This window comes from Canis lupus, chromosome 1 (genome assembly GCF_048164855.1).
Source record: "Canis lupus baileyi chromosome 1, mCanLup2.hap1, whole genome shotgun sequence".
Lineage (NCBI taxonomy): Eukaryota > Metazoa > Chordata > Mammalia > Carnivora > Canidae > Canis > Canis lupus.
In genome coordinates, this window is record NC_132838.1 from 75533576 (window position 1) to 75547710 (window position 14135).

The 14135-nt window shown below is 42.2% G+C and overlaps 1 protein-coding gene across 12 annotated transcripts in view; it reads right to left on the reverse strand.

The window, feature by feature from the left end:
* NTRK2 (neurotrophic receptor tyrosine kinase 2) overlaps positions 1-14135 on the reverse strand; it is a 329574-nt gene that overhangs the window by 147167 nt on the left and 168272 nt on the right. For 10 of the 12 annotated variants that reach the window (XM_072836158.1, XM_072836149.1, XM_072836194.1 and 7 more), the window contains one exon: positions 2516-2563. The exons of the other annotated variants lie outside the window; for them this stretch is intronic. In XM_072836158.1, the coding sequence (XP_072692259.1) occupies positions 2516-2563 (48 nt within the window). The remainder of the gene's footprint in view (positions 1-2515; positions 2564-14135) is intronic. 12 annotated transcript variants of the gene reach the window in all.

A 14135-nucleotide genomic window follows, 5' to 3' on the forward strand; every position in this document is an offset into this window, starting at 1 on the left:
GGCACATCACAGTGGGTTATAAGAAATTCATATGAAGGTTTGAAAAAAATGTCTTATAACATTAATAAAAAGTTTTAAATTGCCGGGTATGTACAACTTGCTAAGTTTGGGAGGGGGGTAGTTCTAATTACTGAGCTGACAAATATGAGCTATGCCTGGAAACGTTTTTAGCCCATTTTTATTTTAATATGTCTCAGGTGCAAAGAAGCATTTTTCTTTCAACAGAGCTGCTTGGTAATGTATTCTGCACATCTGACTTACAGACTTTTTTTTTTTTTTAAGATTTATTTACTTTAGAGAGCAAGTGGGGGGAGGAGCAGAGGGAGAGGAGGAGAGAATCCTAAGCAGACCCTGAAGTGAGCACAGAGTGCCACGTGGGGCTCTTGATCTCCTAACCCTGAGATCACAACCTGAGCTGAATCCACAGAGTCAGATGCTCGACTGACTGTGTCACCTGGGCACCCCCAGACTTCCAGACATTTCTAAGTCTTATGCTTGTTTTCTAATAATAAGAACTGCTGAAGGTCATCTGGGGAAAGGATTTCCTTCTCTCAAGACCAACAATGTCTTTAAGGGAAGGGGAGAAACTGTTCTTGAGCAGCTGTATTAACCATGCCTCTTATTTTCTGTATTCTGATGCTTCAACATCCGGGGCCTGGCTGACCCTGAAGGTAATGCCCCTCCCAGAGATAGCCAGTTCCTAGAGATGGTAAAGAACTTGCCTGAGAGCGTACCTCTCATATACAAGCCAGCCGATCTATAGTATGCTGCCATCCACCTGCCCTGTCACCCCAGAGCCAGGCACCAGACAACTGAGGACAGCCTGCCTGCCCACAGCCTGCCGAAGGTACTCAGAACAGCCCATCCTAAACCTGTTTACCTTGCCTGGCCTGTTCCTTCCCATGGAAACCACCATAAAGCCTCCTGCCCAGCGTTCTCCCATCACTCCCCCTGCCTCCTGACCGACCCTGGTGCTCCCCCTGGAGTCCTCCCACTGTGCTGTGGCTGCTCTCTTCTCTCAGAAATGGTGAGTAACAGACTATCTTTTCCATGGCAGTCTTTCTCTGACCTGTTGGCCTCACCAGACCCAAATAATAATACAACCTACATTTTAAAGCAGCAGCACCTCTGATGGACTGTGGCTCAAAGAACAATTCTGAAGAAGAATTCTCTCTGCTGTGGCCTAAAGGGGTGAAGCCCTGTTTTTGAAGTTTTCCAAGAACGCACACCTCGCAGCAGGGAAAATTGGCCTGGAAAATGATTACAGGGTTACAGTGATCCTCTGTTTAGTGGAGGGAAGACCCATTGCCTTTGTAGGAGTCTTTATCACCCTGTTCCTTCTGCCTCCTGTGCCCCCTACACAAACACACACACACACACACACACACACACACACACACACAGACACTACAAAACCTTTAAGATTTCCCAGCAGGGTACTCTCTGATATCTTGGCAAAGGGACTATGATTAACTGTATCTGAAATGTGCCCCTGGGGGAGTCACCAAACAAATCCTGAGCTGGTTGAGTTTAATGTTCCAATCTGGCCACATCTCTATCTTCACTTTGCTAGTTAAGAGCTTTTACCTTGGAATTCATGGGGGACACTTCAGGGTCAGAGTTACTAATATCATGCTCAAAAAAGGAATGGAAAACAGAACTCCTTGCATGGAGGGATGAACACATAGGGGGTGGGTGGCTCAGGACCGGAAGGGTCCATGACACTGGTACATTTCCCCTCCCCGACTTCACTACCACAATACATACTAACCAACAGATGCCCAAGATGGCCAACTCTTCGAAACACACATACAAGATGTAAGGCAGTTTGCCTTTTTGCGCTTTTTAATGAATTCCTGTTCATTGTTGCTGTACCCATAGAAAGTACTGAACAAATTGGAGGGCCCCGGAGATCACACCTGATTTCAATCCCAGTGATGAGATACATTATGTGCACTCATTTGGTAAGCTACAAACTCTGCTTTTCAATTGTCAGCACACAGTCTGAATGCAAGGAATAGAATGCAATCAAGTCCAAATCAGAGCGTCTGGACGTTAGAGTCTTGTTTTGAAAGAGAAATGGTCATAAATGAACAGCTGATTTAACCAATTCAAAAATGTATTACGTCTTGGCTAATGGAAGAAGTTAAGATCCCCACTTGTCCAGACTTGACTTGAAGCCAACTTTGCTGTATGTGGAGTTTGGGTGCTATTGCATTTTATTTCCTAAACCTTCCGAAAAGCCCAGCAACTACCTAGACCTGGAGCAGCAGTTGGCATTCCTCCTAGGATTAAAAAACATCAACTTCAAAAATATAAAGCCATTTACTGAGCTCAGTTAGTGAGAGTAATGCCTTTTCTGGAAAAATCCTAGTCCTCTTTCTTGAGCAACTCAGAAACAAGGAACACAGAAAATTAATCAAGGGGCCAACACGTGTGAAGAGGAGCCAAGTAGTTTCATCTGAATCAAGCAACACAAACTTGTTACTTATCCAAAGAAGGAGTAACTACTTACCAACACCTTGTCTTGATTTTACTTTCCCAAATCCAAACCATGAGAAATCTGAAAACCACAACAAAACATAAAATAAACTTCGAAAGAGAAGCGTAAACCAAGGGCATTCAGCAGTGTCCTTAGTGAAATAACAAAACTCTCTCAAGAAGCTCCATCGTGCACCAAAGCTTCCTCTCAAACGCCTGGACATGAATGCTTGAATTTTTGGTCAAGATTTATTTCTCATCCTAAGAACATAGACATTCAAATCAGATAAGATACAGTAGCCTGTCTTTGAGAAAAATGGCCAAAGCCCAAAGTTAATTGTTCTGAGTGGCTTGCTTGCTTACTCTCTCTCTCTCTCTTTCTCTCTCTCTCTTTCTTTCTTCTTCCTAAGTTTTGAATCATCTAAGCTCTAAGGGTGAAAACACACAACACACTTGACAAATGCACTATGATCTGAACCACAGCAATGTGGGAAAATAATAAGAGAAAACAGATCTTTGGTGAAGCGGAGACAGGCAGTAAAAAAAAAAAAGGAACATGTAGTCCCATGCAAGAACTGACAGTTGGGCTAGATGGGGATTCAAGAAGAAAAAAAAGGGGATCTTAATTCTATATGGATTCTACCACTGACTTGCTGTGTGGCAATAGGCAGGTCACAGCGGTTCTGTGCCTCCTGTACCAACACAAAGCTCCACTAAGCACGTGTAAATAAAGATCTGACAAATGCTTGGAGGTCTTCCAGGGAATAAAGCCACAGTGAAATGTCTTTTTGTTTCCTGGGCTTAACTCTTCCCTTCTACGAAATTTCCACTGGGTTCAAAGTGAACTCTACACAGCAGGGAAATCCCTGGATAAGAGGCGGATAAAGGGAAGGGAGCCCAAATAAGTAACTGTGTTTCTCAGATCTTGGGATCTATAGTGATTTTTGCAGGCCATGAAGATATAAAGCTGCATAGAAGAGCCAATTGAAGTGAAACAATGTATATGAAAACTCTTTGCATGCTCAAAAATGCCTCACCAAGTTGTCATGATTACTCTTGTTTCCAGTAGAAGTTAACCTTCCTCCTCTGGTAGCCTACAACTTTGGCTCTCCAAACTCTAAGGCGATTTTTACTTCTTATTGATATTCCTCTGAATGTTTTTTTCCAGGTTTTAGAAGACAGGATGAAGGTCTGGCCTCTATCCAATGTCAAATAAAGATCCCTTTGCCCGGAAGACAGTGAACCTCATTCACTGTGTCCTCTGTCTAGTGAGGCAGGGCTGTGCTGTGGCTTTCTTAGTTACCACTAATCCCTTTGAAAATGGAGTGCATTTCCTACTGGTCAATTTTTGTTTTTCTATATTTGTTTGATTTATATAGTCTTCATTAAACAGTTGATTGAATTTCTTAAGACTGCCTTTCTCACTTGAGTATTCTTTTTATCAAAATTGTTTCTATCCTACAGAGAACCCACTGAAAGACAAAGCTGTAGCAGTCCCTCACTGACTGTACATTTCAGATATTGTCAATCATTATAATAAACATAACTGCAAGGGACACCTGTCCATCCCACCTTTCAAAAATCATTCCTTCAAGACAAATCCTAGAAATGGAACGAATGAGTCCAAAGAGATGAATAATGTTAAGGTATCCAAGAAATGTAATTCAACTGCTTTCTTGCTATATCTGGTCTTTCTTTTAACAACAGTCTGTGAGGAAGCAGGAGTGTATTTCCATACTTCACTCAGTGGGAAATGAAAGGGTGAATCATTTTCTGCTTCCATCCTGCCATTGGTGTGTTTCCACCTAACTGAACAGTGATAGCAAATACTCTGCTCTCGTCTTTGCCACACAGAACACCTCATACCCCACATCTTCTAGGCTGGCATTGGGCATGTAAGGAGAACACAGATATGAAGAGGGTCAGAGCCCCTCTGACGTGTCTAGACATTATAATTTAAGAAGTGCCTCCCCCACGCAAGACCCTTTTCCCTTCATCCGCAGCCATACCTTATGACATATCATCCTTTGTTCCTTGACAAGGAACTAAGATAGACTTAGCAAAGGTCACGACATGTAGTAACTGAGAGACTCAAATCTGGGTTTTTTCGTTTCTTTCACAGTTGCCTTTCCAATCTTCCAAAATGCTTAGCCAGAATTAGCCAAAGTTGACATTACATTCAGGATTCAATTTTATATATAGGAAAGCACTAATAGGTAGTCATTCTTTCTCACTCATTTATTCAATAGGTGTGAACCTGTGTAAAACCTCTGGACATGAGTGACTCCGTTTGGAGACTAACACTTCATCCTGTTTTTTGAACAATGTTTCGTATTGAGCTACTGAACCAAGCAAAAGTGTCATGACTGAACCCAGGGCTGCTGAATCCACATTCTGGATAAAGACTGGACACTCTGCAGAAGATGTTCTCCTAGGAATGGACGTAATGTACTCAGAAAACCAACAATATAAAGTGTAATTAATTACATCTTCCAACCATAACGTTTGGAAAACCAACATAAGTATGTTCTAATATTTCTGTAATCTGCTAATAAAGATCCCTGGCTTGTATTCCTCAATGGGACACAGTTGGGGTCGCTCCCTGAATCTGTGCTCCCAAAGCTATGATTCTAAGACCCTTCCCCCAAAAGCTTTTGTTTTTTTTTTCAATTCTTCCTTTTTTTCTTGGTCAACATATGGATAACAGAGAATTCAAAGATAAATGAACTGCCCTCATTTGGGCGGCCCTCAGGGTGCTGACAATTAAGGATTAGCTCTCTGAGAAGTATGTCTAGGGTGCATGGGGACTCAAAGGAGGAGCGTGTAATCCAATCTAGGGGAGTGGTCAAGGGAAAGTTCTCTAGCTTCTGGGTAACAGATTAGAATTACCCAAAAAGGGGAAAACCAGAGAGGGGTACTGTCACTGTCCGCTTAGAGTTAGAGTGGGGAGCTCTCTATGTTTCAAGGGAGTGATATATCTGGAAAGGGTAGGAAACTGAGAAACAGAAGCAAAGACCAGGCCAAGAGTTGGGGCTTTATAATGAAAATTGCAGGTAGGCTCTAAACAAAACAAAACAGCCTTGGGCCAGGCAGTAACATGATCAAGTTGAATTACAGAAAACTCACTTTGGCTGTAGGAACAAAACAGGATTCTGAGAAGGAAAGACTGAGGTCAGGAGACCTGCTAAGGAAGCTTCTACAGACATCAAGCCATGAGATAGCTGTGGCCTGAACCAGGTTCTGGGGAGGAAACAGGAGATGGCTGTTAGGCATATTTAGGGGACTCAGTAGGACTTGGCAACTCATTGCATGTTGAGGCGAATATGGGAAGTGAACAAGGAAGGTTTTGGGTTTGGACAATAGAACATATGTTCTATTATGTTCTATGCTACTGCCCAGTGTCTGCAAGGAACTTAGAACTCAGCTGAATGGCTAACATAAGAGCATGGGTGTGGGGCACAAACCCCAGATAAAGCGTCTCTGTGGAAAAACATTCAGTGTTTGGGCCTCAGGTTTGGAACTCAGGACACAGGTCGAAGGCCCAAGTTCTAGAGCTCACAGTCTAACTGGAGAACACAAGCTGGATGCATACCTAGGACACTTTTCTTGTTTGGGCAAATAAAACACCTTCTTTTGCAGGCACAAGTGAAAAGGCATCCAACTGCAGCTAACTTTTGACAAGCTTAATCCTAAATTGCTAAAATATGTCGAGGTTCTCTTTAGCAGTGACACGATTATTATGAAAAAGAGAATAGAATTTTCTTGGCCATTGCCCAGATTTCTTAGAAAATGTGAGAGACCAGATATAGCAAGGTCACATTGGTCCTCTCCCCCTGCCCTCCTCCCCACGGAAGCTGTCCGTTCTTCGATGGGGCTTTCTTGATGGATTCAAGCAGTAGTCTTAAAACCTTAATACGAAATTTCACCAGCAAAATTCTCCCACAAGGCCAAAAAGAAACAATTTCTCAATTTCCTGTGATGTTTCACCCATTGGGAGTAGAGTCCTGCCAAGCATTCTTTTATTTTCTGTTTAATAAGAGACACTTTATTCACTGCAAAATAAAGGGCCCCTTCAAAAGCAAATGTAGTTGCAGTGAGCTTAAAGGAACTTCTCTTTCTGCAATCTAGACTAACAAAGACTCTAAATTATGAAATTAACCAATTAAGTCCTTCTCGTATTGAAGAAAGTTCGATCTTCCCTGACCAGAGAAAGGAGAATGCAGAAAAAAAAAAAATGCATTAACACATTAATAACTCTAAGAGAAGATCCAAAGTAAGTGGTAATAAAGATTGCTTTTCAACTGTCTCTCAAAGGAAACAGCTAAAATTTAGGGGGCTGGAAAAGAGTATTTATGATATAGGTGAGAGAATCAGGGGCAGGAATGAGAAACAGGCAAGGTGGAAGAAACCCAATATTCCCCACGGTTGCTGAATCACACAGACTCTAGATGTGATTGTCAGAAGGGCTCTGATCTCCAGACAATATGCTTCTGGATTTTTTTTTTTTTTATATATTTCTAAGTTTCAGAAAAATTGTTTTCATATGTTAGGAGACAAATCAGCTTTCCTTCCTTTTAACTCCAGAGAAATTAAAATTTGCTGTGTTCTCAAATGGAATTTCTTCGTTTCTTAAAGCAAGACTCACCACCCTCTACCCCAAGAAAAGCATCTCTAACACTGTAATGGGAGCAAATGGAAAAATGCAATTCACTGACAGCCCTTACTTCACCTCCAACTTCTGGTGGCCACACCCTCCCTAAAAAAATAAGTGAATGAGGAGCCTCTGAGCTGCTTCTCCCCTCTAGGAAAAAACAAGCCCAGAGTAGACACTCAGTAAGTGCTTGAATGAGTGGCCCAGTGCCTATTACCCCAAAGAACCAGGAGGACTGGTCATCGGAGTGGAAGGGAAATGAATGCAAAGAATCACTTTGTTGATGATACAATCATCTCCCTTTCCAACTGACACATAATCGAAGTGAGCAAGTGTTTATTTCAAATGAATTCCAGTTCTTCCAACTCTTCAGGGCACAGAACAGTGGAGTCTGGAGCCAAGATTCTACTTCCACTTAGTCTTAATCTTTTATTCAAGGACACAGCCTTTGCATAAGTACCATCGGCACAGGCCAGGAGGAGGGTTTGTTTTTAGTTAACAGGTTCTGGACATCATGTACAGAGTCCTCCTGCCCAAATCCTCATTGGCTTCTTCCCTTTCCTTCCTTCAAACCTCTGACATGACTTATTATACCATTCTCTAGGAAAAGTAACACTGAACACCTCCAGTGTGACAAACATAAAAAAACATGTATGTGTACATTAATGGCTGCAAGTGCTATTTGCCTTCTGAAAGCTGTATTTTTCTGGGGCCATAGTGAGACTATGCATTCTGTACCTCCTTGAGGTTGGTTGTAGTTGTGCCATTGAATTGTAGCCAATGAGAGGTGAACAATGATGGTACCACTTCCAGGCCAGCCTGTCAAGACTTCCTATATGTGTCACTCCCTGGTCTTTCCACTACCATTGGTCCAGAATGGAAACAATACTTGGTAGGGAGCTTTTGCAAACTAATGCATGTAGACAAAATATATATATATATATATATTCCCAATCCTGCACATGAATTCAACATCATGCTTTCATGTATGTTTGTGTCTTTCTTTTTTTTAAATTTTTAAAATTTATTTATGATAGTCAAACACAGAGAGAGAGAGAGAGGCAGAGACATAGGCAGAGGGAGAAGTAGGCTCCATGCACCGGGAGTCTCCAGGATCGCGCCCTGGGCCAAAGGCAGGCACCAAACCACTGCACCACCCAGGGATCCCCTGTTTGTGTCTTTCTAGAGCAAAAGTCCACATATTTCACTGGATTTTCAAAGGGTTTTTCACTGCAAAATTCTGAGAAACACTGAAATTTAAATAGTTTTGCAAAGATGTAAATGCATAGTATTCTACATTTGGGTCCTATTTTAATTATGTTCCTGGTCAACAGTTGAATCTGGGTGCTGAGAACCATACACCACCTCTCAGCTGGACTTCAACTCACGTCCTGCTCCACTCTCACCTCCCCCCAATCTATTCTCCATGGAGCTTCCAGAATAATCATTCTCAAGTAGAAATCAGATGACCACATTCCCCCATTTAACTTCCTCTAGGGGTTTCTCGAATTTAGTATAAACTTCTGATCCTCACTATAGAGTCCTGTGTGACATCGCTTTAGCCATCTCCCATGAAGCCTACACTCTGGCCTCTTTCCTGTTCCTTCTCACTTTGCACATTTTCTTGCTTCCTCCCAGAATCTTCTTCTGGGCTCTCTTCCTGCCTAACCACTGCTCAGCCTTCAGGTTTCAGGTCAAGCCCTGCATCCTCAGCCAGGTCTGAACCTTACAGCTTTAGCCAGAAGGCAGTGACTGGCTTAGACGAGGCTCCCCCCTAAGCAGACTCTGACCCAAGGCCTCCAGCGCAGGCAGGGAAGGAAGCCGGCAATGGAGGTCTTATCCAATGGGGCTCACTGTGTGCAACTGGAGTTCAAATCCCTGGAGGTCTCCGGGAAACGGTAGTGAATGCATCTCAGAGTCATCCCCACCAAAGGTGGGGAAGCTGGGTCGTTTACACTGCAGCTGTATCTGCCCCTGTTCCAGGACTTTTGGCTAGAATAAAGCACCAAAGCAGAGAGTCATGGGTGCTGGCAGCAGGGCACAGTGGGCAGGCACAGGCGGTAGATGCCGAGCAGGTACAGGTGGGACACCAACAAGCATTTGCTACAGGGATCCTATCTACGTAGTGTCTCTTGCAGAGACCCTCAAGAAATATTTGTCCAATAAATGAAAACATTTCTTTAAAAAGCATAATAAAAATAAGTTCAGCAAGTCTAATGAAAATGCCAATATGCAGATTATACACTCAACATAAAAATTGCTGGTTTACAAATATATTTGCTATCCCTCTGAGGCATTCATGGCACTCTAATGGAACCTCACTGAGGACAGTATTTAAAGATGAGTACTGAGAACCTAGCACTCCAGGCAGGAGTGTGGAGTAAAGATGCTGGACTACATGTCGGAGGGGCGGGGGCAGTTCTCTATAAGAAACAAACCGCATGGCCTTGAGTGAGTCACTTTCCCCTCATAGGCTCTGTTTCCTACACCATGAAGATAGAGGTTGAGAAAAGGCATTGAAGGTTCATTCAAGCTCAAGCAGTCTCTAGTACTAATAATTAGGCACATATGACTGAGAACAGATTGCCACACGGCCTTATATAGCTTCCCTGAGCATGGGTATTTTGGGAATGTGAGATCATGTGCAATTTAAAGAAAAGCACTCAGTCAACTGGCCTAGATTTTCTCCTGCTAAATAATGCTCAGATGCTTTTGGGTCACTATATTCCCATCTTGAATATAGAGAAGGGCCTGGCTGTACAAAAGCAATTTTAGAAAACAGTACTTACTAAATACTCGCTATATGCCAGGAAAGTTACAGGAGATTAGATATTACTTTAATTAGGAAAGATTCGTCAGCTTCTATTGCCATATTAAAAAAATAAAAGCAGACCAAAGCTTTAAATCCTACAGACTTAAAGTTCAGAAGCCTCAAGTGGCAAAAGATGAAACCAGACTTGCTTGGAATGTGGCAAAATGTCCTGATCCCGTATATCAAACACTTAGCTTTAAGTCAAAAAATGCAGACTACTTTCCTCTTTCATTTAGAACACGTGGAGTATTTCCAAGAAAATCCAGTTGGTCCACACCTTAGTTATTCACAATTAAACTGTATAAAGCATTGTTGTTTCTTTTTTAAATTTTAATCTATTGCAAATTCCAAAGGCTTTTTTTCTTTAACAAAGGTGGTCATAGTCTTCCCTGGGCGTGTGTAAAAAAAAAAAAAAATGGAACCTGAAACTCCTAATAATTAGTTTCCAAGCTGGGAACTTTGAGAAAAGCAGGGGAAAGGCAATCTCTATATAACAATAAGAGTTGACAGACGTGAGAGAGTTATATCAAAGCTTTGTCTTTCTAGGGTACAACCCTAGTGAGAGCTCAAGATGCTTTCTACACACATTTTTTTCCCCTTTGGCCACAAGCTCCCTGAAGGGAAGGCAGGTGATGTCTGGGAGCACACACCCCAAATCTCCTTGTTAAAACTGCAAAACTGTTGGGTAGATGACTGGCTGAGATTCACCCCCAAACTCTCCTTTCTCTGCAGAGCAATATTGGTAAGCCCTCAGAGCAAGTGTTTGCAAAGGAAATTGGTTGAATATCAGGGAATCATCCTAGAAGTGATATTACTGACCCTCAAAGAGAATGACAAACCCATAAGGTCTGGCAAACACTTTATGTCAAATTCCCATGAGCTTTTGTTTCCATGGAGAACCAAAACAATGACTCAGACCTTGGCTGACTTGCTCAGACCTGTCAATTGTGCCCAGGTGCCAAGTGAGGCCAAAAGGAAGGGAGGCTACTCTCTCCACTCCTCCTTCCACAAGGTTTGCTGCCACATTAAATGCATTTGGAAATGCCTTTGCAGTGTCTGCTATATATTTATATTTATAGTTACATTTGTATTTAGCATACATTATTTATATTTATATGTATAGAGCATGCAAATTATCTCTCTCTCTTTTTTTTTAGTTCCTCTAAGCTAACACTTGCTATAGTTAATGCAGAGGACTGTGTAGGAATTTTTTGTGGTTGTATTATGGAATTTGGGAGGGAGAAAGAGGACGGTAGCATTTCTAACCATGATTCCACCATAGGATATTCTCCACTTTTAATTGTACTAAAATTTTTCCTGTTGATCTAGGAATGTGATGACCTGTTTGTGTCATCCTTTGGCATCTTTGTCTTTCTTTTCAATGATCCGCTGTCTCCCTTCCCATCCTTCCACCCACCTCCACACTCTTGAATTCCAGCTACGGTCGGGGAATGTGTAAGGCCAATACAATAGATGGGATGTTTATTTAATTTTATTACTGAGTGATCTTCTATTAGGAAGTTTCCATAATGGAATAGAACATAATAGGATTATACACACTTATAAAGCTGGGTGCTGAATAAAAGTAATTGAATAAAATGACCATAAATAGAACAAAATGAAAACCAATTGTTTAGGATGGAATGTCGGTCACACATGAATTAACCATCGGCCGCTCCCAGCTTCCTATCACAGGAGGTGGCAACACAATGCCAGTGGAAGAAACCCAAACCCATAAGACCAAACTGAATTTCTTTCTTTAGTGTTTTCCCACCAAATGCCCCACAACTCTTTAAGATCCACTGCTTTTCTGGAAACAAATCAACATTGACAGGGTAGGTCAGTGGTTCTCAAAGGGGGATGGTATTGCCTCCCAGGGGAAGGTCAGTAATTTCTAGAGACATTTGGGGTCATCACAATGGGAAGGATAAGATGGAGGGTATGTGCTACTGGCATGTAACAGTTGGAGGTCAGAGATGCTTGGGTGGCTTAGAGGTTGAGCATCTGCCTTTGGCTCAGGGAGTGATCCTGGGGTCCTGGGATGGAGTCCCACATCGGGCTTCCCTTAGGGAGCCTGCTTCTCCTTCTGCTAATATCTCTGCCTCTCTCTGTGTCTCTCATGAATAAATAAACAAAATTTATAAAAACAAACAAACAAAAAAACCAAAAAACACATGGAAGCTAGAGTTGCTGCTGAACAGCCAACAATGGACAGTCCCCCATAATAATGGATATAAGGCCTAAAAGGTCAATGGTGCCAAGATTGAGAAACACTAGCCTAGGTCATGGGCCATCCCTCAACCTTTTTTTCTTTGTTAAAAAGACACCTTAGCTTGTCTACACTCACTGTCGCCAAGGGAGTTCAGTCTTCCCTCATGTTATTCCAATATTCTTGTCACTGGGATCCTTGCTGCCAGTCCCCTCCTGGGGGCTCTGTTTTTTTCACTTCTGCTGCTCCCAAACACCAACACCAGAGAAAGCTGTTCTGGCCCTACAACTGAGGGGCCATGCGGTGTGGACAGGAGCCAGGTTTGGACTCCAAGTCTTGGGTTTGAGACTTGGATCCACCATTTCCTGGCAGACACCCCACAGTGACTGGGTTTCTCCAAGAGTCCCTCCTCGGAGCAAAAATCACTGCCTTGCTCACCTGACAGGCCTGCTTTAGGATCACACGATCTGATGTGTCTGTAAGGAAATAATAAAGTCCATACTCCTCAATATTCAAAACCTTGTCCTGGCCCCACGACCTGGCCCCAGCTTTATCACTTATGGCACCCCTTAACATCCTCCAGATTCCAGTTAAACTGTTAGTTTGCTTTCCTTAAGTGAATATGCCTTGAATTCCCCTAATTCTCCATTAATCCACTTGAAAACTATTCTTTGACCACTTGATTGATGCAGAACAGTGTGACAAATGCTGGGTTTATAAGGCAGAGTAGAATAAAATAATCACAGTTGCATCTAAATTCTGTGTCATACATCCATGAAGGCAAGAGAAACAAAAGCAAAAATGAACTATTGGGACTTCATCAAGATAAGAAGCTTTTGCACAGCAAAGGATACAGTCAACAAAACTAAAAGACAACCTACAGAATGGGAGAAGATATTTGCAAATGACGTATCAGATAAAGGGCTAGTTTCCAAGATCTATAAAGAACTTCTTAAACTCAACAGCAAAGAAACAAACAATCCAATCATGAAATGGGCAAAAGACGTGAAGAGAAATCTCACAGAGGAAGACATAGACATGGCCAACACTCACATGAGAAAATGCTCCGCATCACTTGCCATCAGGGAAATACAAATCAAAACCACAATGAGATACCACCTCACACCAGTGAGAATGAGGAAAATTAACAAGACAGGAAACAACAAATGTTGGAGAGGATGTGGAGAAAGGGGAACCCTCTTACACTGTTGGTAGGAATGTGAACTGGTGCAGCCACTCTGGAAAACTGTGTGGAGGTTCCTCAAACAGTTAAAAATAGATCTGCCCTACGACCCACCAATTGCACTGCTGGGGATTTACCCCAAAGATACAGATGCAGTGAAACACCAGGACACCTGCACCCCAATGTTTTTAGCAGCAATGTCCATAATAGCCAAACTGTGGAAGGAGCCTTGGTGTCCATCAAAAGATGAATGGATAAAGAAGATGTGGTCTATGTATACAATGGAATATTACTCAGCCATAGAAATGACAAATACCCACCATTTGCTTGGATGTGGATGGAACTGGAGGGTATTATGCTGAGTGAAATAAGTCAATCGGAGAAGGACAAACATTATATGTTCTCATTCATTTGGGGAATATAAGAAATAGTGAAAGGGAATAAAGGGGAAAGGAGAAAAAATGAGTGGGAAATATCAGAAAGGGAGACAGAACATGGAAGACTCCTAACTCTGGGAAACAAACAAGGAGTGGTAGAAAGGGAGGTGGGTGGGGGGTGGGGGTGACTGGGTGAGGGGAATGAGAGTGGCACTTGACAGGATGAGCACTGGGTGTTATTCTGTATGTTGGCAAATTGAAAACCAATAAAAAAAATCAGAAAAAAATAAATTGTGTCATTTTGCCAGCTGTTTTTTTTTCTACCTGAAATGTAACCTTCAAGCTATATTTTTGACCATTAGACTCCATTCATCCAACAAAATCCACCTTAAAAGTCACTCCATCAGGAACCAGTTCTTCAT